Source organism: Phyllosticta citriasiana, assembly GCF_038021145.1.
Source record: "Phyllosticta citriasiana strain CBS 120426 chromosome Unknown IWZ02scaffold_4, whole genome shotgun sequence".
Taxonomy (NCBI): Eukaryota; Fungi; Ascomycota; class Dothideomycetes; order Botryosphaeriales; family Phyllostictaceae; genus Phyllosticta; species Phyllosticta citriasiana.
The window spans coordinates 2,249,469-2,273,352 of record NW_027117281.1 but is presented as its reverse complement, the minus strand read 5'-3'; the positions used below and the strand labels follow the sequence as shown (position 1 = coordinate 2,273,352).

The 23,884-nt window shown below is 40.0% G+C and overlaps 2 protein-coding genes across 2 annotated transcripts; one reads left to right on the top strand and one right to left on the bottom strand.

Annotated features, from left to right (window-relative positions):
• Positions 1-17,060: 17,060 nt before the first annotated feature.
• IWZ02DRAFT_217709 (uncharacterized protein) lies at positions 17,061-20,881 on the top strand. The gene is made up of 3 exons (XM_066762769.1): positions 17,061-17,475; positions 17,524-19,217; positions 19,266-20,881. Exons 1-3 carry the CDS (start codon positions 17,291-17,293, stop codon positions 20,765-20,767), a joined length of 3,381 nt encoding a protein of 1,126 aa, XP_066624880.1. The 5' UTR covers positions 17,061-17,290; the 3' UTR covers positions 20,768-20,881.
• Positions 20,882-21,401: 520 nt separating this feature from the next.
• On the bottom strand, positions 21,402-23,504 carry IWZ02DRAFT_217805 (uncharacterized protein). The gene is made up of 2 exons (XM_066762772.1): positions 23,076-23,504; positions 21,402-23,020 (listed from the first exon to the last, which is right to left on the bottom strand). Exons 1-2 carry the CDS (start codon positions 23,103-23,105, stop codon positions 21,440-21,442), a joined length of 1,611 nt encoding a protein of 536 aa, XP_066624879.1. The 5' UTR covers positions 23,106-23,504; the 3' UTR covers positions 21,402-21,439.
• Between the last annotated feature and the right edge of the window lie 380 nt (positions 23,505-23,884).

Genomic DNA, 23,884 nt, shown 5'->3' with positions numbered 1-23,884 from the left:
TCTAAGAGGATGAGGTACTTCTTCTATAGGGCTATTAATAGTAGCCTCTATAGTAGTCGATTCCTTAGAGGATTTTTCTCTAAGGCGCTCACTTCTCCTAGGCTCCTCCCTACTAGTATCTATAGTAGTTATAGACCTAGATCTTAGTCTATTAGGAGGGCTAGTTATAGAAGAAGGAAATATAGGCTTAGTATAGTCTATATCTTCCTTATCTTCTATACTTTTAGTATAGGGAGAAGGAAATTCATCCTCTTTAAAGGTAACATCCCTAGTGCGTATAATAGCTTGTTTTTCTATATCCTAGCATCTATAAATATGCTCCCCCTTAAAGCCTAATAATATACCAGGCCTAGAGCGTGGAGAATACTTAGAGGATATAGTACGCTTTTCTCTAGGGATGTTTATAAAGACTTTACTTCTGAAAGTCTTTATATAAGAGAGATTTATAGTAGGAGACCTGCCCTTAGCTATATTTAGCCGGGCTAGAGGCGAAATACCCTCTAGGGACTTCTTAGGGGTCCGGTTTAGAATATAAGTGGCGGTTTTAATAGCCTCTAGCTAGAAGGTAAGGGGGACCTTAGAATTTAAGAGAAGGTAACGGGTAATAGTATCTATTAACCCATATGTCCTCTCTATAAGCCCGTTTTGCTCTAGGCTATAAGGAGAACTCTTTTCTAGAGTTATTCCTTTATTTTCAGCTAGTAAATCTAGCTGAGTTCCCCTATATTCTAGGCCATTATCTAGCCTTAAAGACTGGACTTTACCATGCGGCTCTATAAGTTTAAGATAGTAAACTATCTTATTATAGGCTTCTCCTTTAGTAAATAGGGGGAATACCCATGTAAACCTACTATAATAGTCTATAAAGGCTATATAGTAGGTGTATCCCCCTATTCCCTTAGGAGTAATAGGTCCTATGACATCTAGACCTATCTTCTTATAAGGTTTAGAGACCGCTACTAGTATAGTAGATATAGTACGCTTAGATTTAGCTAAAGGGCATATAGAACAGTCTATTTTACTACCCTTAATAGGTAGTAGTGCCCTAAGAGCTTCTAAGTTTATATGCCCTAACCTATTATGCCATAGGTTTAAATCTACTATATATGAGTGATTTATAGCAGATTCTACCTTAGGTAGTATAAATAGGTTATTCTGAAGTAAAACTTCGGCATATATCTGCTCTCTTTTATCTATAAGTCTTAAGTTCTTTATATCTAGATATATACTATGTGTATATAGCCTAGATATAGAGATAAGATTTATAGATAAATCGGGGATATAGAGAGCGTCTAGAAGGGTTAGATTTATCCTTCTATTAGCGTACTTAAAGGTAATAGGTATAGTACCTATTCCTTTAGCATAGATCTCTCCTTTACCTAGTTTTATAGGTAAATTTACTTCTTTTAAAGAAGTAAAGAGATCTTTATGTCTAGACATATGGGCTGTAGCGCCGGTGTCTAGAATCTAGTCATTTAGGCCGGGACCCGCGGTAAAATAAGAGGTATAACCCGTAATGTGTAGGGTATCCTCTAAATCCGTAGGACTACTATTATTTTCTTTACCCTTTAAATTCCTAGCTCTTTTATAGCAGTCCTTTTCTAGATGGCCATTCTTTTTACAATAAGAGCACTTCTTAGTACTCTTATTATTATAAGTAGAGGCGTTCTTTTTAGAAGAAGATTTCCCTTTATTACTAGTTGTCGTAATAAGGGCAGTATTACTTTCTTCTTCTAGTTCTCGGCGCCGAGACTCTTCTACTAGACGCTCTATAAGGTGGTCTAGAGTAGTCTCTTCTTTTAGCCCTAGCTGGGCTACGGCGCTCCATGAAGAATAGCTACTAGGTATATTACTAAAGAATACACCTAGTTTCTGCCTCTCCGTTAAGGCCATCTTAGTCTAAGATAATAGGGTTATCTTATCTAATAGATTAGCCACCTAGGTATTAATATCTCCCGTATCTTTAAGGCTTAGTAGCCTTATAAAGTGTGAGACTTCCCATAAAAGTCCCTTAGATTCACATCTTTTTCTAAGGGCTTCTCCCATAGAACTTACAGTTCTATAATGGGTAATACTAGAATAAAGTTTAGGATCTATAGAGGTCCTAATGAAAGTCCTTATTCTAGCATTATTAACCTCCTAGGTAGGATCTTCTACTTTAGGTTAAGATTTAGAGTCTAGATAGGCTTTTAGCCCTTCTATAATCACTATATCATTTATAGTAGATCGCTAAGACTCCTAGTTCTCAGGGCCTTTAAGTTTAGGAATGCTAGGGAATTCTTTTCCCATATTTCCTAGTAGAAGATGTTCCTTTCTTAAGGTATATTAAAGATTTTATACCTTATAGAGGTCTTTAGAGTATAAAACTCTTTATACTTATAGTTTTAAGCGGAAACTATAAGTGTATGAAGTCTCGAAGTTTATTAGGTGCTAATGGGCCTGATGCACCTAATAGAAAGTGGGGAGATTATTAGAGTATTAATGTTTTCTCTAATAACTTAGCCGGGAGTAGAGATATAAGGAATCTGATTTTAGATCCTTATCCACCGAGTTTTTCTCTTTAAAACGGTATACTACTTTGCTTACTAAGCAAAGTATTCGGGTCGATGCGGGTCGAAAACGTTTCGAAGTATCGTAAAGTTTTAGTGTTCCTCGTACTAAGACACTAGCAGGAACTAGTGTAAACGGGTAACGCTTAGGCCTAATATGGTATAGAGGCCGCGTAGCCACACCTTATATTAACGTAGTTAATAGATGTTAGCGGTATTCTATAAAGATAAGTAATATCTTTATTATATACCGTATGGTAGATGGTTTATAGTAGAGAATGTAGTAGATTCTTTACTATAAGAGAACTTCCTTAAAGGACTAACTAGCAGGCTACCTAAGGGTGTTTATATAGAAGAACCTATAGATTCTAGAGAGTTCTATCTCTAGGTAATTAGTAATAGGTTCTTCTATTAATAGAAGACGATTTCTAATTAATCTAGACTAGAAGATTCTAGGTCTTAGTAATGAGACAATCTAGAATAACGGCTAGAATCTGAAAGAACCCGTAGGAATAAGTTCTTAGTAATAGAAGAGGTCTAGAAGAGTCTAGAATAGTCTAGACTTATTCTTAGGCCTCTAACATTCTTACGATTAGCGAATTAATTTATAGGCGTACTCGTAGGCCTCTTATCTTCTTTTTTAGAGAGACTAAGCTATAGACTATGTTCTACCTTTAGGTAAAGTAGTTATTATTATATAAGTAGTCTAGTTATAATATATACATAGCACGAAGCTAAGGTCTACTTCTACTAGTATAAGACCTATAGCCTTATATAGGAGGGTAGCCTAAGCTAAATCTATTAATAGTAGAAGATTAGACTAGTCGTTTTAGTAGTAATTAATAAAGGGTCGTAGTTAGCGCATAAGGACCTAATTTACTATCTTAGTAATTCCGTTTATCTAAGAGTAATAGGCTAAATTAAAGTGTTATTTAATACTAGTTAACTTATATAGCTCCTACGCGAAGGCTAAAATGAACTAAGGACCTTAATCTAATAGTATACTTTTAGGATTTCCGAAAATTTAGTAGACGTAATCGTAAAAAAGTCGAGATACTCCTTTAGCGTTAATTTTCTTCATATAAGGTAAACTAAAGGTCCTTTAGGATAACTAGTCTATAATAATAAGGATATAATTAAATCCCTTTTAGTCTTACGGCATCTCTTTAAAATCTATAGCTAGGTATTATCACGGTTTCTAACTATTTACATCCTTAGATAGATCCTACGGTTAAAGTATTAGGCTTAAAGTGCCGATTCTCCGTATATACTCGCTTAGATTAGTACTTTAATCCTACCATCGTAAGACTAGCTTACTACGACTAATCATTACTATAAAAAAGGAGTTAACTTATATGTCTACATCTTAATCTCCTAACATTTAATTAGTTATTAATAGACGATGGAGTAGTAGTAGCTAGATAATTAGGCCGCCTAGTAGGCGGCCTTATAGTAATAGTAGTAAGACGATTAGGCTACCTAGTAGGCAGCCTTATAGTAGTAGTAGTAGGGGTTACCCCTAGATGAGTAGGCCTACCTCATAGAATAGGCGTACTAATAGTAGTAGGAAGCGCTCCGCGCGTAATAGTAGAACTAGTAGCTATACTACTAACTAACCGCCGGTCTATTAGATCCTAACGTTATTTAGTTACTATAGTAATAGATGGCCTACTAGGCTAATAAGAAGGAGCGTAAACGCTAAGTAGGTAAACTAACTAAGATCTTACTAGAGATGCCCGTTTATAAGGGTAATAGGGACGGGCTAGATGCGTAGATAGATATAGTTTATAATAAGATGAGCCTAGACTATACTAACTACGCGCTAAAGACTTAGTTATTTACTATCTAGGCTAAACTTAGCGGTAAAGCCGCCTACTAAATGACGCCCTAGTTTAAATAATATAGGGATGATCCTAGCGTAACCTTTAAGTAACTACTTACGTACCTAGAGCTAATCTATAGCGATCCTTACTAAGTAGTAAACGCGTAATGCTAGATATACGCGTTATACTAGTAGGGAGTACCATTCTAGGAGTTTTTTACTAAGTTTAATTAGGTCTTATAGTTAGCTAGGGGCGATAAGTAGCTAGATTTAGCTAAGATTAGCCTCCTAGAGAACGCGCTAAGCTATAAACTATTAGCCTAGATAGTAGGGTTAGCCTTAGGAGGAGAGTCTTAGGACTAGTATATAGCCCTTCTTACCTAAGTTAGTAATTCTATAGAGAGACTTAGAAATAATAATAGCGGCGCGCGTAACGGCGGTTACTAGGCTAACAGCTAATTCTATAAAGGTAGGTTAATAGGTTAGGCCCCTAGTAGTACCGCGATAACGCCGTAAGGATGGTTAAATTAAATAAGTACTACCCCTAAGGCTATAGAATAGGAGCCTACTAGTCTAGCCTACTTAGCTATCTAGCGTACTAAGTAGGTATTAGACGCGGAAGTAAGCTAATAATGTATATCTAAGCTCTATCTACGTTACGGTAGTAACGCTTACTTTATTAGTAAGTACCTATATAAGCCTACTCATCCTCCCTAGGCCATAGTAGTCTAGCCGTTACTAGAGGATGAGACTAAAGACGTTAAGGAGCCTGAATTAGGAAATAAGGAACTCTAGCTATAGTCGCGGTCCGGAGTAAAGTTATAAACTAGAGGAGGTTAAATAGTAGGATTATAGTCTATTAGCGTAAGGCTAAGTAGTATATAAGAGGTAAATCCCTACTAGTATTAGCGCTAGTTAATTAAGCATCCTATACTAGAACTCTTATTAATTTAGGGAGTGAACTATACGTAATAGTAACCTCCTAGTTCGTAATTTACATAAACCTCCTAGTCTATAAAATTACACCTATACTAATACTTAGACTAAAGAGCTTAGGATAGTTAGTAAAGACGGTAATAGAGTTTACGCTTAATTTAGAAGGATACTTAAGGATAATCCTTACCTACGTAGTACCCTAACTCCCTAATAGTATTAAGTTACTAATAGGAGCACTATAGCTCCGCTAAGAGAGGGTCCTACTAGACCTATTAGCTAGGAGCCTTATATTTAAAGATACTAGCCTAATAGTACGAGAGGAGGGAAGATTAGAGGTTAAGGATAGAGTCTACTTTACTTAGGCTATCTCCGCCCTAGCGTACTAACTACTTACCTAATTAGTAGCTAAATAGCGGAAAGGATACATATTTACGGTAAGTCTTACTAATATTAATAAGGCCTTAGTAATAAAGCTAGTTATTAGTAGTAATAAGATCCGTTACTATCTACCTAAGTAGATTAGTAATAAGTACTTACTATTATTTAATAAGGCTCTTACGGATTTACTCCCTCCTAACCGACTAGGAATTAACTATAAGATTAAGCTAAATAAGCTACCTAATAGGAAGGACCTAGACCCCCCCTAGGGACTACTATATAAAATAAGCTATAAGGAGTTACTTATCCTATATAAGACGTTATATAAGCTCCTAGAGAAGGGGTTTATACGCGTAAGTAGCTCTCTAGCCGCGGCTCTAGTACTATTTATAAAAAAACCTAGTAGAGGATTAAGGTTTTATTATAATTACTAAGCTCTTAACGCCCTAATAAGGAAGGACTATTATCTACTCCTACTAATTACGGAAATATTAGCCTAGATTAGATAAGCGTGCTAGTTTACTAAGCTAGATATAGTCTTAGCCTTCTACTACGTTTATATTACTAAAGGAGATAAATAGCTAATAGCCTTCTATACCTAATTTAGACTATTTAAGTAGTTAGTAATACCGTTTAGTCTTACTAACGCTCCTAGTACCTTTTAATAGTATATTAACTAGGTACTAAGAGAGTTCCTAGATAATTATGCTTTAGCCTACGTTAATAATATTCTAATCTTTATAGAGGGATCCCGGAAGGAGTATCACTACTAGGTTAAGATAGTAATAGATCGCTTACTTACGGTAGGCCTCTATGTTAATATTAGGAAGTATAAGTTTAAGGTCTAATTAATAAAATACCTTAGCTACATTATTAAGGCCGGATAAGGAGTATGTATAGACCTATCTAAGGTTAAGGTAGTAAAGAACTAGGCTAGACTAACTACCGTTAAGGCTATATAAGGCTTCTTAGGCTTTACTAACTTTTATTATCATTTTATTAGCGGTTTCTTAGAGATTATAGAACCTCTTATTAGGCTTACGCGAAAAAATAAGGAGTTTAGATGGGATAATAAGACTAAGAGCGTGTTTAAGAGGTTAAAGCTAGCGTTTATTAAGGCGCCTATACTAATATAGTTTAATCTAGAAAGAGAGATGGTATTAGTAATAGACTTATTAGGTTATACTACTAGGGGAGTCCTTTACTAATATAATGATTAGGGAGTCCTCCGGCCGACCGCCTTCTACTTAAGAAAGAGTAACGTATATGAAGCGAACTATAAGATCCATAATAAGGAGCTCCTAGTAATTATAAAGGTACTAGATGAATAGGATTACCTATTAAGGAGTATTAGTAACTTTACTATCTAGATAGACTATAAAAACTTAGAGTACTTTATAACTAGTAAGCGACTAAATAAGCGTTAAGTCTACTAGGTAGAGAAGCTTAGCTAGTATAACTTTACGATAGCGTACATCCTAGGGAAGGATAACGCTTAACTAGATATACTATTATGAAGAGAGTAAGACCTACCTACTAACGCGGATAATAGCCGCTTAAAGTACTACTTTACCTAAATACTTAAGTCATTACCCGCTAGCCTTATAATAATAAAGGCTAGTTAAGAAGAAGAACTAGTAGAGGAGAATACCGTATAGGTATACCCTATTATGTTAGGCGGTAATAATACTAGGGGTAAATAGATAACTAACGTGTAGAGAGAGTTAGTAGGAGAGGACGGAGCTTACTAGGCCCTAAAAACGGTAGTACTTAGTAGGAGTAGAATAATACTAGTAGAGCTCTCCCTTAGTAAGATATTAATGTCTAACTTAATAGTAGACGATAAGGGCAACCTTTATTAGCGTAGTTACTTATAGGTGCTAGATTCTAAACCCCTATAAACTAGTATCCTCTAGATAATATATAACTCTCTAGAGGCGATCTACCCTAGTAATAATAAGATAGTATCCTAGCTCTACTATCTTAAGTTATTTTAGCCGAACTATAACGCGTAGGTAAAGTAATTTAGGCGTAATTATAACATCTATAGAGCGACTAAATTCTAGAGAGACCATAAGTAAGGACTACTCTAACTACTCCTAGTCCTAAATTAATAGTAGTAAGAGGTATCTATAGATTTTATAGGCCCTCTTATAGCTAGTAAGGGGAATACCTACATACTAGTCATTATAGATAGGCTATTAAAAGGCGTAATCCTAGAACCCTATTACGACCTAATAGCTAAAGCCGTAGTAGTATTATTTCTATAAACGTACTACTAGCGCTACGGGTTACCTAATACTATTACGTTAGACTAGGGCCTATAGTTTATAAGTCTTTTATAGGAATACATCTATAAACTATTAAATATTTAGCGGCGTCTCTTAACGGGTTACTACCTAGAGATAGACGGTTAGACTAAGAGAGTAAACATAGAGGTAGAGCGGATGTTAGCTACGTTAGTTAACTAAGCGTAGGATAACTAGGCTAACTACTTACTAGTTATTAAGTTTACATTAAATAATAGGACGTTAGCTACTATAGGCCTTAGCCCGTTCTTCTTATCGTATAGTTATCATGCTAACCCCTTATAAATGAGACTCTTAGAAGTCCCCTAGCGTATTACTAACCCGTAAACACTAGTAGCATAAGGTAACGCCATTATAACGAAGATCTAAGAGGCTACCGCTTAGGCGGAAAACATAATAACCGCATTCTAGGTAGCCTAGGAGTAGTAGGTAAACCGCTATTATAACGCCTTACCTATATATAAAGTAGGTAATAAAGTTTAGTTAAGCCTCTATAATATATCTACGGACCGTCCTATTCGGAAGCTAGATTACTAGTTAGTAAAGTATACTATAATGTAAGTTATTTTAAATAAGGCCTACTAGTTAGATATACTAGGCACTATCTATAACATCTTTAATATAGACCTACTATAACCGGCGTCTAATAACGCCTTACTAAGCTAGGCACGTACGGACTATTAGCTACCTATAGTCGTTATTAATAACGAGAACGAGTAGGAGGTAGAACATATACTAGATAAGTATTAGCATTAAAACCGCTAAGAGTTCCTAGTAAAGTGGACTAGGTACGTAAGACTAATATAGAAACCGGTATCTATATTTAAAGATATAGCGGCTGTTAACGAGTTTAAAGCTAGTTAATAAGTTTAGGTTAGAAGTAAGGGAGCGCTACTAAATAATAAGTAAATAATAGTAGACCCTAGTAGTAGAATGTCTAATAAGTAATAGTACCATCTAAATAAGCTACTAGTAGTACTACCTATACCTAGGCGCCGTAGTACTAGGCTTAAGTAAGTAAACTAGCTAGATTATAACTCTAACTAATAGGGGGCTACTAGTAACACGTACTAACTATATAAGCCCGCCTATAATAATCCTCTTTATGAGGTCTAGAACTACTAAACCCCGCTTACGCTCTACTTACCATTTAATTAACTCTATAATCTTTATAACCGTACTACCTTATAACCTTATCATCTTACCGCACTATAGACGCTAATAATAACTACTTACGTAACTTACGTAACTATGTTACTAAGCTTAAGAATCCCCCTCCTCCTAATAAGGCTAACCCTACTACCTACCCTAATACTCACCCTAGTAACCCTTACTTTAGTACTACTCTCTATATCCCTCTAATCTTTAGTAATATTAAAGACCTCCTTAGTGTTAAGCTCCGCGGTTACTACTTTTATATTATGTCGGGCTCTAGTTAGGACGACCTTAATAACTCTATCTATAATGTTATTACTACTACTAGTAGTACGATCCTCCCCTTCCCTAACTTTAGTAATACTAAGGATGAAGAGGAGGACTACTTAGGTCTATTCCCTCCTAGCTCTATCTAGTATTAGATTATTATAGATGAGGTTATTATTAGTCTTACCCCTTATAACACCCTACCTATGCCTAGTTATAATACGTACTAGATCTTACCCGCTAAGCTGCGTATACTTATTACTATTAGCATTACTAAGCTGCCCTAAGGCTAGCGCTATTTAATCTATACCCTACCCCTATTCTCTTACCTTAGTATTAATAAGCGCTTTACGGTCTAGTAGGGCTACCTATCGCCTAGCCGCATTACTAACTACTATATCCGCTTATAGTAGATCTATAGTAATAAGCTAGAGCATAACGCGTTTATTATTTACTACCCTAATACCTGCCTCTTTCTATCCCTCTCCCTTAGTAATACGATTAAGGCTATAGGTAGTCTCATCCTTAACCACCCTAGTAGCCTACCTAACTATAAGACCTAGTTCCTTACCTACTCTACTAGTACCGACATCCTACTATTTAGCTAGCTGCCTAATAAGTATGAGTCTAGCTAGGGTCTCATCCTCCCTATTAAGTAGTTCCGCCGCCTAGTCTTCGTCCGTATTAGGAACCTTCCTAACCTAGGCTATATCCTCTATGAGTACCCTAGTAATAAAGAATTCTAGGCCCGCCTTATCTCTTACGGCTTTACTAATAAGTAAGCCGCTATAGCGACCCTAGTAGCTACCTTAGCCTATACCCTTTCCTTACCGTTCCTTTTTTTTACATGGTGGATTAGCGCTACATTTAATAGCGTAAAGGGGGGGGGTATTATCACGGTTTCTAACCGTTTACATCCTCGGATAGATCCTATAGTTAAAGTATTAGGCTTAAAGTGCCGATTCTCCGTACGTACTTACTTAGATTAGTACTTTAATCCTACTATTATGAGACTAGCTCACTACGACTAATCATTACTATGAAAAAGGAGTTAACTTACGTGTCTATATCTTAATCTCCTAATAGGTATTACTAGGGACGGTTAGGAATTAGTAGAGGATATAGAAGGCTAGGTATCTTATTAGTAAATTCATAGTTCTAGTAGTAAATATAGTAGTTTCGGCTATATCTCTTAATTATATAAGTCTAGCCGGGCTAGTAATAGTATTACCGTAATAGCTTTCGCATTTTATTAATTCTAGGATGGATAGTAACATAAGTAGTATACATTACTTTAATTATTCTTACGCGAAGGTTATCCTAGTTAGGAATAACTAATATGCTATAGTGAAGAAGTAATCCATCCTATAGCTTCTAATACGATTCGTTTTCTAGTTAAAGACGGGCTATTTCTCTCTATAGTTTAAGATCTAGGTTTTCTCTATTCACGTAGAGGAGTTCATTAAGGAAAATTATTAGTAGAGAAACTTCCGGCTCTATTATTATAAGTAGGACTACCTAGGAAGTAGGAATAAGATACTACTCTTATACGGCCTTTACTTTCTCTTTTTAAGTCTTAAGCTACTCTTACTTTCTTATAAGAATATCCGTAATAATGTTTTCCTTTCCTAGTTAGTAGGTAAACCGGACTTAGTACTTAGTAAGTTACTCGGCCTATCTTACTTATTATACGGATAATTAGCGCTTAGAAGTAAAGTATTCTAATGCTTAATAGTCCGTAATTATGAGAAAAGGTTTATAAAGGCCTATAAGCATAGATCTCTATTCCTCTAGTCCTTATATAATAGCTAGGAGTTCTTTATTAGGTATTCTATAGCGGAGTTCGGCGTCTAACATTACCTTAGAATAAAAGGATACCGGTTTCTATTCGTAATTTTCTTAATATTATGATAGAACTCCTATAACTACTCTATTACTTACGTCTATTTCCGTATAAGTGTCTAAAGTTAGATTATAGTTTATAAGTAGTAATTCACTATATATTAGTCTCCTAAGATTCCTAAAAGATTCTTCCTTAACTAGCCTAAGTTATTACTACTTTACTTTTAAACATAGTTTTTCTAGTAGCCGGCTAATTCGTCCGTAGTTAGGAAGGAATCTCTAATAGAAGTTATAGAATCCTAAGAAAGACTAAAGAGATTAGAGGGTTATAGGTAATTACTAGGTACGAATAGGTTTAATTTTTTATGGGTCTATTAATATACCCTTAGTAGAGATAATATATCCTAAGAATTTCGTGTGAGTAGTTAAAAACTTACTCTTTTTTATGTTAGCTTATAGTCCTGCTTTTCGTAATTATTAAAGAACTTTAAGGACGTATTAAGTATAATCGTACGGGTTTTCGGAAACGATAAGAATATTATCTATAAAAGCGATAACGAAGTCATCTAAATAGTTAAAGAGAACTTAGTTAATAAAACGTTAAAAAAAAGCGGGCCTATTACTTAGCCTAAAAGGTAAAACGCGGTATTTAAATAGTCCGTATCTCATATAGAAGGTAGTATATTCTTTAGACTATTCTTAAAGTTAGATTTAATAGAAAGCTTATTAAATATCTAGTTTTATATAGACCTTTCCTTTACCTACTCTCTATAAGAGTTCTAAGATAAGAGGTAAAGGATATAAGTCTTTCTTTATCTAATCGTTTAACCGTTAGTAGTTAATATAAATTCGCTAACCACCTCCGGGTTTTTTTACTACTAATACTAGAGAGGTATAGGGTATATAGCTCTTAGTAATAAATCCTTTCTTTAAATTCTCTTAGACGTATTCCTTTACTACGGTAAGCTATTCTAGAGACATTCTATAGAGAGGACTTATTAGTAGGTGTAGAGAATCCTCATATATAAGAGAAATTTAATGATTAACTCCCGTACGAGAAGGTAGTAGCTAGTTAGACTCTTATTTTAAAAAGACGTTACGGTAGCTCTTATACTTAGAGGGTAAACGATCATTAAGGTATTTATTAAAAGCTTTATCTTTATCGGCTTCATTAATATCGTCTAGTATAATAGAATAAAGATCTACTACTTCCGTTAGTGTTTTTATAGGTAGGTTAATTTCTATAAGAGAAGTAAAAAAAGTTTCTTAGTTATTAACTTTAATATTATTAGAGATATATATTAAAGAAATTAATCGGTTTATCCGTAAAACTTTACTTTATGCGGATAATTTTAGAATGTTTAAAAGATTTAAAAAAGAAATTCAGTCCAGAGGATCTAACTAAATGAGTTATTAGTTATAGTAATCTAGAAGAACATAATAATATATAAGGAACTAGCGGCCTAGAATAATATTATAGCGCCTAATATCTAGTATAAAGGCGTATATTATAACTAGCTAATGTTAGAAACGGAATTATAATTAATAAATAAAATTAAGTTACTTATTTATGCGTTAGTTAAACCTAGAGACTTTAAGGTTCCTACTAGTAATCTTTCTTTTCTTAATCCCTAATTCCCTAAGTTATAGAAGGAGTTAAGGATAGATAAAGCTAGATCTATTTACGCTAGTATTAACTAGGGCATAAATAGGTATAGCGCGACTACTAGCTATAATTATAGTTTACATAGTAAACGGGTATCCTCTAATAAGGTTATAAACGTTTACCTATAAATTAGTAATTTATAGAGCTCTAAGCTTATATCTTAGGGAGGAGACTTCCCCTAAGACTTATTATTTTCCGATAAAGAAGAGTATAGTTCTAATATTATACGCTCTTCTCCTTCTTCTTCTATTATAGTATTAACTATCTTTACTTTAGTTTCTAGGCACTATTAGATAAGGTATCTAAACTTTCTACATTAATAGTAGGGTCTAATATCGCCTTAGAGTTCCGCTTTTCCTTTACGTATTAGATTTTCCGTTATTACGTAAGGAGTAGATCTCTATGATGACCTTAAAAAAGGCTACTCTCTTAAACTTCTACCTATTAAAAGAGTGGATTTACCTACTTATTCCTATTATTATTTCTTTATACGGTCTTCCTAGGATGATAAAGATATATTTTAACCGTTTTAGTACTTAATTATACTTTATATAATAGGGTACGCCTTTTAAAGGTATTCTTTAAATAAAATAGAGTCATCTTATTTAATTCCTACTAAATGAGTTTATAGTAGGGGATCTAATAAAGAGTGAAAATCCTCTTTCTATTATTCGTGCGGAAGGTTAGCTTCTAAAGCTAGGTATATAAACTCTAACTAGAACTTCTAAAGATCTATAGAAATTTTATAATAAAGGTCCTTTAGCTTCTTCTTTATATCCTTTCACCGGTATGGATTCTTAAATACTTACTTAAGCTAGTAATATAAGTTAGTATTAAGGACTAGATCGTCTATCTTTATATAGGCATAAAGAAATAGTACTAAATGCTATGCTACCTTACCCTATATCCTAGAGAGGATGTAACTTATAATAGCTTCCTTAGTATCTATAGTAGTACCTCTTTTAAAGTGGTCCTTATTACTATAGATTTTATTATTTATAAGGAGCTACTAATACTTATACGTAGGGTTTTAGCCGTTTATTAATTTAGGTAGGTTAGGCACTCTTAGTATGCGTTTCTTCTTCTTCTAGGATCTATTCTCTTCTAAATACTATAAACTTATTAACTTAAGAGTATCTTCGCGTAACGAAGTTTAATAACTTAAAATCCTTTCCGCTAAGTTAAGAATAACTTATTTAAGAGTCTTAATTTATATCTTCGTGTAAATAGTAATATCCTAGGTTTATCCCTTTATAAGAGGAGTAATCTTAGATTAATAGTTATTAGCTTCTTCTAGTAGAATATACCTAAAAGCTTCTTTAACCTAAAATTATATTACGTAAAAAAGACCTTTCTCTTATACTTATATATTAAGCTTAACCAGTAATAGGGGGTAAAAAGATTATAATAAGAAGGGGAGTACCTATCCTCTTCCTTCCTCTAATTTATAAGGTAATTTAGTACCTCCGCATGAGGGTGTTTATTATTAACTACTAGACTCCTCTTAAGTACTAGTCGCGTAGGCTTAATTCTTAGCTATACTATCTACGCATAGAATAGTCTTCTACTTTCTTATAAGTAGGTATAGAGAGGATGCCTCCTTAATGTTTATACGCTATACTATAGCCTTATAAAGACTTCTATAGTTAATATATACTTAATGCTCTTTAGTCCTTAGATAATACTAATGCGCCTTACTAAGACGACTTAAATTTCCTTCTTAAATAATAGACGGTTATATATAAGGCTTAGGCTATATATATAGTATGCCTAGTTTAGGTATTCTAACACCTCCCTTAGGTGATAAAAAAGTAGGATGGGGATAATACCTAGAATAATCTTCTATATCTATTATGAATTATTAAGCGGCTAATATATAGGCTTTTACCTAGAGGCTATCTACTTAGTTAGATGTATATGAAATTAAAAAGAACTTAATTAAAGTTAAGTAGTTAAAAGATAAAGTTAAGTGAAGTCTTCTTAATTATTATAAATATAGAAGATGCTATATACTCTTCTATCTTCTATATATATTTATATAAGAAGTGAAATAAGAACTAAACTCTCTCTTTACTACGTAAATTACTACTTTAGTTACGTTATTAAAATAGATAAGAAATTAATCTTCTTATTACCGCGTAAAGTTTCGTTAGCTATTAAGTAGGCTATATATCCTTAGTAGTATTTATTATCTATTAGTACTACTAGCTTATATAGCTTAGCTAGTTTACGCGGCTTAGTTATAATTAGCTTCGGCTTATTAAGTAATTACGTAAGGGCGTAGTTATAATATGCTTACGTTACTAGTATCTAATATATACTTACGTTACTAGTATCTAATAGCTATCGCGATACTCCTCTAGTATAATATTTATAGTATAGTAAAAATGCTTATTTATCTACTAGTAGCTATTAGTATAGGCCCTAAATAGTATCTAAGTAGTATACCTATTTATACTTATTAGCTATAGTAGTATAATAGGTATACTTACTACTCCTACTAGTTAGTACTTTATAGCTAATAAATAATATATAAATCTAGGCCTAGATAACTAGAGGGTCCCTAAAATACTATTAGTAGTAATTAGGAGAAAGACCTACCTTAGCTACTTACTATAAGTAAGCCTAAGGCTTATAACTACTAGAGGATAAAGTACTAGTATTATCCCTAGAGGAGCTACTAGGCGCCTTCTACTTATAAGGGGAGGCCTATAGCTTTAGAGTAGGAGCTAAAGGGTTATCTATTAGTACTCTAGACTAGTAATAAAGATAAAATATATAGGTAGGTATTATGCTACTACCCTAATATATAGACTAACTAAGTAAGATAGCTACTATCTCGCTTACTATACCTTTTTAGGTCGGTTAGTATAGTAGTATTAGCCCTACTACCTTATAGAGTAAGTAAGATTTATACCTACCTAGAGGTTATTAGTTTAAGTCCTAGTTAAACTACTCTTATAGGTATAAGCTAAATTTAGGTTATCGCTTAGGGGTATATATATTAGTAAGCAGTATACTTATATGTTCTATACGCCCTAGTATATACTATAATTTTACTACTATATGTATATACCGCGTTCCTATAGCTATTATAGCTTTTATAACGCTACCTACTAGTTAGCCTTATCTACTAGCCGGCCTAGTACCTACGCGTTAGTAGACTAGTTCCCTATTAGTACTAACTCGTATCTACTTCGCGGCCGAATAGGTTAAACGCGAGGACGCGTTCCTCTAAGGGGGAGATAGTATCATGCTACTACCCTAATATATAGACTAACTAAGTAAGATAGCTACTATCTCGCTTACTATACCTTTTTAGGTCGGTTAGTATAGTAGTATTAGCCCTACTACCTTATAGTAGGATAATCTAATAGCGGCTAAGGTTAGAAATAAACTAGGTAGCTATAGACCTCCTTATATATAAGATAGGGAGGAGCTATAATAAAGGTTACTATAAGAGATAGGGCTAGAATAGTAATAGAGGATAGTAGATAGTAGGAAAGAAAGAGTAGTAGGCTAGACTAATAAACTTATTTATATACTACTAGCCGCTACTAACTCTATACTTATAGGCTATTACCTAGGCACCTATATATAAACCGCGTAACTAATTATAAAGAATATAAAGAAAATAGAATTAGGTATAATACTACTACCTATCTATATAATAAACTCTAGCTACTAGGTCTAGGCTACTCTATACTAGCTACTTAGTACTAACTAGATAGCTACTCTACTCTAACCTATTAGATAACCCTAGAAGAAACTAGGAATAATAGACTAGGAATAGCCCTTTTTAAAGAAGGAGGTAGTATAATACTAATACCTATAGACCCTACTAGAGATTAGGAATTAAGATAGGGCCTAGTAACTACTAACTAGGACCTAAATAGGGCTATATATATAAGTAAGAATATATAAAAAGCCCTTTATAGATGAAACCTTATAAACTAAGGTTTTATCTAATATCTACTCTAAATATATTATTATTACTACTTAATTTAACCCTCTATAGTACTAAATCTTATATAATCTATATTATATAATTCTTCTAATACTTTCTAATACTTTCTAATACCTACTAATACCTACTAATAGCTACTAATATCTATATACGCTCTACCCTTATAATACTTCATTCCTAAAGGGAGGCTTAGCCTAAGCTTTTAACTATTTTTCCCATTCCCCTCCGCTCGGTTCGCACGGCCACCCATCCATAACTACCTGGGCTGGTGTACTGCCTCCCGTCTCTTCACAACAGAGCTGCCTCTGCGCGCCTCGAGCTGATTACCGTATCTACTACAGCCGTCTTTCGCCTGGCCAGCGCGCCTCCGCTCCCCGACCTCGACAGCAACCAGATGAGATGACGACCGATGCGCGCGGGTCGCCGCCGCAACTCTTGGGCGGTACCCAGCACCTTGCCGACGCTCTTTCAAAGGACCCGTGGCGCCGTCTGCTCGAATCCTCGCGCGTGCTGAGCGCGCACGAGTTGAGCTTCCGCGACTCGAGTGCCACGCGTCTTGCTAGCTTCCAGTCTCTGGTCCGCCGGTAAGTTGACCCGCCAGCTGCCCCAGTCTGCTCCTGACGCGCCAAAAGGTATACTTTGCAGTTACGCCATGGTTGCGACAACCCACACTGTACCAAGCCTACCTGCTTCAGCTGCGTCAAACGCCTGACATCGAAACCTCTCCGACGTCCAACCCCCGTCTCTGCCAGGGCTCTCGCATATCACTTGGCAAGTCAGGATGACCCAGAGTCCGGCTTGTGCAATGTTATCGACAGCCCTTCACACTGGATAGGATCTTTAGAATTGCGCGATGGGTGGTCTAGGAGAATAGACCGAAGGTCATTCTTGCAAAATTTGTACAGCACAAAAGTGGCCCGGACATTGAATCAAACTGGCCGTGTCGGATTGGCAAGCCCCGACAGCGCGACATCTGGAGACCGCGCTGCCAAAATCGAGACTGGATTCGAATACCTCACAGAGTCCGGCCACGGAACTGCAATCACAAGTCGTTCGGGAAATGTGGAGGCCCCATGCAAACCAATTTCGGCTCGGAACACCCAAGTCAACATTCCTTTGCCATCGCGTTCAACCACATCTTCTACCGTGAATGGTCATGTCCCTGAGTGTGCGTCTCCTACGCCAAATGGAAAAGCAAATAAATCGGCCAAGGCGCGAGCTGCGTCAAACGAGCCGTCGATTGGAAAGCTTGAGAAGTCGGATCAACGCACATCAGCGCCGAATGGATCTGCTGGGCCCAAAGCTAATACAAACGGAGGGTTGTGCAAAAAGATCAATGTCAAGACAGCTGCCATTGAGCCACCAAAGGAGCGCCACCCTCGACACTCGATTGCAGAGCAAAAGGGCTCTGCCAAGGACCTTCAAATGAACGGTTGGCCGCGCAGCAAGAGCAAATTCACCGCAACCCATCTCTCCCTTTCAATCATGGAGGATCTGAAACGTCTTGCAATTGCTGAAAGAGATGACGAGCTGCAAATCCATCTGCCTGGCGGCATCCCGAGATACGATTCTGACAACAAGAAATGGAGTTTCGTGGACGAGTCTCTTCACCAGTGCCTCAGCAATCCAAAGCGTCTACTGGCATCCTTTCGCGACGAAATTGACGCTCGTCTTGACCCACTCCCGCATCTCCATCCAGTAAAGATGCATCGTGCGTTTGCATTATGGCAGGGTATTAACGGGGCACTCATATTCGACAGCTTGTGGCAAAGTCTCGAATGTTTGTTCATTCCGCCTCCCGAGCTCAAGATTCGAAAGAGTTCAAGAAGCAAGCATTCCAAGGGACAGCGCTTGTCGCTCCACGGTGACAGATCGGCCTACGTACCCGACGAAGACGCGGCACACATTATCATGATTTGCATCTATGCTTTGAACGCACTCGGTGATAAATCGGAGTACCAGGCCTTGCTTGATGGTGAGGTTCCTGGGGTTAGATTGATGTCCCGAGATCAACTCAACTACGAGCCTGCGGTCAGACTCGCCACTCGCATGGCACGAGCAATCAGCGCTCGACAATGCTTCTTCGAGATGCTCGAGAAAACTTCAGAGACCTCATCGCGCTCACCAATCATTACGGTCTTCGCTCATATCAAGAGTTCCCACGGATTGCGGACCGTCGACAGTTTTGACAGTGATTGGTCTTGGTTACTCAATGCGAATCTGAGGATGTGGTTGGAAGAGATTCTCGTGAAGACGTGGCGCGGCGAGCATGAAATCAAGCGATGGGACGCTTTTGGCTCTGCCGCGGAATGCTTATTGGCAATTTGTAAGTACATCGGGATCTGTCATTGATATACACTAAGTGACTGTCTAGCAACGTACTACGGGCCCTCACTTGAACCCGAGTTTTCTGCTGCTATCGAAACAAGTCGTTTCAAGCCCGACCTTGACCTTGTGGAGGTCATTGCTAGCTACTGTGATCGCCGAGACGATCCTAACGTGCGCCACATCCTTGAGTATACATTCTTCTTTCCCGACGATACCCTTCTTACGTGTTTTCGCGCTCTCAACTTCATCACCATGTCCAGGCATTTCACTACCGCCGGAAACAATTACCACATCCAGGAAAGGTTCAGAAGGCACTTCTTGAATTCTAATTGGCAGCGATATCTGGACGAGCATTATGCCGTCGCCTCCAGTAGATACCTCACGCTGGACGTGCGGCGAAGTCACGTACTCGAGGACACGCTAAACCAGCTGTGGGGCTTGGAAAGGCGACAGCTTATGCTTCCTCTCAAGGTCCGCATGGGCAAAGATGAAGGAGAACAAGGAGTAGACCAGGGAGGTGTTGCGCAAGAGTTTTTCAGAGTCGCCCTTGCTGAAGCATTCAACCCAGACAACGGCATGTTTACCGTCGATCCACAGACACACATGGCCTGGTTTCGGCCCATGTCTCCTGAACCACTTGAGCGGTTTGAGCTCATTGGTCTCCTATTCTCCATCGCTATTTGCAACGGAATCACGCTCCCCGTCTCGTTTCCCAAAATCTTCTACCTAAGACTCTTGAAGCGAAGCTGCCCCGACCCTTACTACATTGGAGACGGATGGCCCGAGCTAGAAAAGAGCCTTCAATTCATCCTCGACTGCGAAGAAGAAGTGGGCGACATTCTCGGCCGCGACTTCGTCTTTAGCATCGACGCGGGCGGCCTCATCATCAACGTCAACATGGCGGCCATCGACGAAGAAGACGAACTGCCACCGCTCGGACAAATCCTCTCGCACGTCGACGAGTCAGCCCTCATCAGCTCGCCCAACCCGACCATCAACTGGCCGCCCGAGTGGCCCGACGCGCCGCTCGTCACCAATGAAAACCGCGCCCTGTTCGTGCTCGACTACAAAGACTGGCTCACGCACCGCTCCGTCGCGCCACAGCTCGCAGCCTTCATGCGCGGCTTCGACACCTGCCTGCCGTGCGCGCACCTGCAGCTCCTCGAAGCACGGCCGGCGCTCCTCCAAAGCATCGTCGAAGGGCACCGCGACGTCGACACGCGCGCGCTCGAGCGCGTCACGCGCTACGACGGCGGCTACAGCGCCGCGCACGAGACAATCCGCGCCTTCTGGGCCGTCGTGCACGCGTGGGACATGGGGCGTAAGCGCAAGCTGCTCGAGTTCGTTACGGCCAGTGACCGCGTGCCCGTGGCCGGCGTCGCGAGCCTCATGTTCTGGATCCAACGCAACGGCAGCGATGGAGAGCAGTTGCCGACCAGCTCGACTTGCTTTGGCCGCCTGTTGTTGCCGCAGTATGAGAGTCGCGAGAAGATGGAGCGGAAGCTTATTGTTGCGCTGGATAATGCGAGGGGTTTTGGTGCAGCGTAGTGGTGGGGAGGTGATGATGGGTAGAAGGGGTGCTGTGCTGTAAGTGATTCGAGCGAGAGAATGAGCGAGAGAGTTCAGCGGCTACGTAGCTGGTCATTAGAAGTAGACGCGGGCTATGTGTATGAGCAAGCGGCTATTCCCCCATCTTGCCACCCAGACAGCCAAACATTTTCTTCCAACAGTGCTAGATGTGCTTGATGCACGGAATGTACATTTACGTTGTGATAAATGGTAGGCAGAAATTCGAAGCGTAACAGTGACATAGAAACCGAGACAAACTACCTAATCTGGTACGTAGTCAAGCCAAATAAACAAACTCCATCCGCCCATAAATGCCCGTGCCCGTGTCGGTGCGTCGTCGTCGCCAATTGCGCCTATGATGGAACAAAGCCTTTCCCTCCAACGCCTCGCTATTCAAATGCCCTGGCCAGCGTGTGTAGGTATTTACGTATCGTCTTGTCTTGTCTTATCTTGTCAAGTGATGTGGGGTGGAAGAGACAGACGGGGCTGCGGTTTGTGGTCTGTGGAAGGTTGCTGCGTCTTTGTTTTTGTCTTCTTCTTCTTTTTCTTCTCTTCTTCCTGGGGGCAGATCGATGAGGCAGCAGCAGCTCTGCTCTGCTCTGCTTTGCTCCTCAGATCACATCTATCTCCATCTCTTGCAGCACATCGAGGCTAGTTCCGCACGCGTCCCCTCACACTCAACACGCCACTGCCGACCTCAACCTTCCAGCCCTCCCTCACGAGCATGCGACCAACGGCGGGCCCAATCTTGGCCTTGCCGCCATCGCTGTGCCGCCCGACGCCCGTCACGATGCGATACTCGCCGCCGCCGTCGCCCCAGCCCCTGACGCGCCGCTCGCCGAGGCCGTCCCACCACGCCTGCACCGCCGTCCGCGCGATGCGCAGCGCGTCGCGCACGCTGACGCCGTGCAGGTCGAGCGACGTGGCCGAACTCTGCGACGCCACTAGCTCGTCGGCGCCCGACGACACGGCGGCCCGGTACGCGCGGTCGTAGTCGTGGCCGAGCTGGGCGTAGTAGGATGCTGCGGCGCCGCGGTGGTTGGTTGATGATGCGGAGCGGTGTTGTGATGATGCTGCGTTGAATGCTGCGGCGCGCTGTGCGGCTAGGCTTGCGGTGGTGTGGGGGTGGGGGGATGGGGCGAGGTTCAAGGAAGCGTTGACGGACTCTGTCAGGTCGCCGTTGTCGACGTGGAGGGGTGCGTATTGAGGGACTATCGGGGTTGCGTTCGCCGTGGGACTGCTCCGCGCTTGCGATGCCCGCCCGGTGAGGGCTTTTGCCAGTTCGTGTGCGGCGGCCGACGAGGGGTGTGTCAAGCGTATCAAGGCCAGGGCTTGATTTGGTTCAAGAGAGAATTCCGACACCAGGCCTATGGCGCGCGATGCCACTAGGGGATCGCTTTCAGCTTCACCGTTGGGATCTGAACTTTTGGCGGTCTCTCGCTGGAGCAGGCTGTCGATGGTCCTGCGTAACGATGCGCCGTTCTCGTGATACAGGGACCAAACTGCCTTGTGGCCGAGGTCGACTCTTGAAGAAATGAACGAGACATCTTTGCTGACAGAGTCCCAACGGTTCTCGACAGGCGAGGCGGGTTCTGAATGTGCTCTCGTACGCTCGTCCAGGTTTACGAATTTTGGTTTTTTCTTGCCCTTTTTTTTGCGCCCGCGCGTCCCGTTGGAGTCGATTGCAAATGCGTCGATTCCTTTTCTTGTCAAGTCTTCCCCATCTCCAGTCCCATCAAGCTCTTCAAACAGCACGTGATTGAGTAATTCATCCGTCACTTTTTCGTAATCCGACTTGCACTTTTTCAAGATGAACCTTATCGTCTCCATCTTGAGCGTGGGAAAGGTTTCGGCTAACTGAGCTTCCTTTGCAGCATCATCAAGCCCTTGGAAATAGTCCATGAACGCGCTCGGCTCCAATGGTGTTGAACTTCCCGAGCTACTGCTTCCAAGCCCAAGCGATGACATGCCGTGTGACAAGCTTGTCACATCCGTCTCGGACACGGGCGAAGTTGTGCTGCGCTGAGACTGCCGGCCATTATCCGGAGATGCGTCTTGAGCACTCTGGCCGCTCGTTCCAGTGGGATCAAAGTCGGTGAATTGTTCAGCTACGGCGCTATCCCTGAGTAGATCGAGTTGTGCGCGCGCTTGGTCGAGCGCGTTTGTTTGGCCTTCATAGTCGGAGTAGATGGCGTAGACCAGGGCAGCATCCAAAGTCGAGCAGTACTCGCGCTTGATTCGAGTTAGCATATGCAACATGCGAGGAGTGCGATCTTCACGCGCATACCTCGAGATCAGCGAGCCCTATTTGCTCCATTGCGTGCGTTTCTCGAGCTTCAATCGACCGACGGCGCGTGTCTGTTGTAGGTTGAGGGCGGCGTTTGGTTTTTCATGCTCGGTAGGGAGAGGACTGAAGGGTACTGCATGGCGATTCGAACAGAACCGTAATTGTTGAGAGGTAGATGGAAGGCTGTACACCTTTCCCGATTGAACCAATTCAATGACGCAAATCGTGTCGGCGCGGTGGAACCTTAGTCCGCTAGACGGAGCTCGGGCACGGGTCCCGAGGCTCCGTCTCGCCGACTCCGTTCCCCTGCCGTCAGGGACAAGCCAGGATCCATCAGACAAGCCAAACCCTCCCATCCTCTGAACTTTGACTGTATCTGTCTTGGATGACAAACTCACCTGTTGACTCACCTTTCACCCACAGAAGATGCCAGAAGTCTGTCCACAATCACCCTTTCTCTTGCGGCGCAGGATCACCAAGGTTGTTGCGGGGCGTCGACGGTCGCCACGCTAGACGCCACAAGGTGCTTGAGTACCACGAGTGCTAGTCGCCCCGGCGAATCCTCTCATGCGAAAAGCTGTTGCCTGTGACTAGCTGCCACCTTCAACTTCGAGCTGCTTCTTTGTTTCTGTGTCACAGTCTGTTGGTGGTCCTATGGCGTGCGCCGGAGCTTACCAAGCGACGTATCGTGGCGATTGGCCTACGTACGCGTCTCTGCCTGTCGTCCATAGTGACAGGATGCTATATAAACCCATGGTCTGTTACTTCTATCTTAGTTTCATCACTCCTCTCCATCTCTACATCACAAC

What these genes read in the sequence shown, in the direction of transcription:
- IWZ02DRAFT_217709 (XM_066762769.1), top strand. Translation starts at nt 17,291, where the DNA reads ATGACGACCGATGCGCGCGGGTCGCCGCCGCAACTCTTGGGCGGTACC. An exon ending in TTCCAGTCTCTGGTCCGCCG is followed by an intron (nt 17,476 to 17,523) that starts GTAAGTTGACCC and finishes ACGCGCCAAAAG; the next exon opens with GTATACTTTGCAGTTACGCC. An exon ending in GGAATGCTTATTGGCAATTT is followed by an intron (nt 19,218 to 19,265) that starts GTAAGTACATCG and finishes GTGACTGTCTAG; the next exon opens with CAACGTACTACGGGCCCTCA.
- IWZ02DRAFT_217805 (XM_066762772.1), bottom strand. Translation starts at nt 23,105, where the DNA reads ATGGAGCAAATAGGGCTCGCTGATCTCGAG. An exon ending in TAGGGCTCGCTGATCTCGAG is followed by an intron (nt 23,021 to 23,075) that starts GTATGCGCGTGA and finishes ACTCGAATCAAG; the next exon opens with CGCGAGTACTGCTCGACTTT.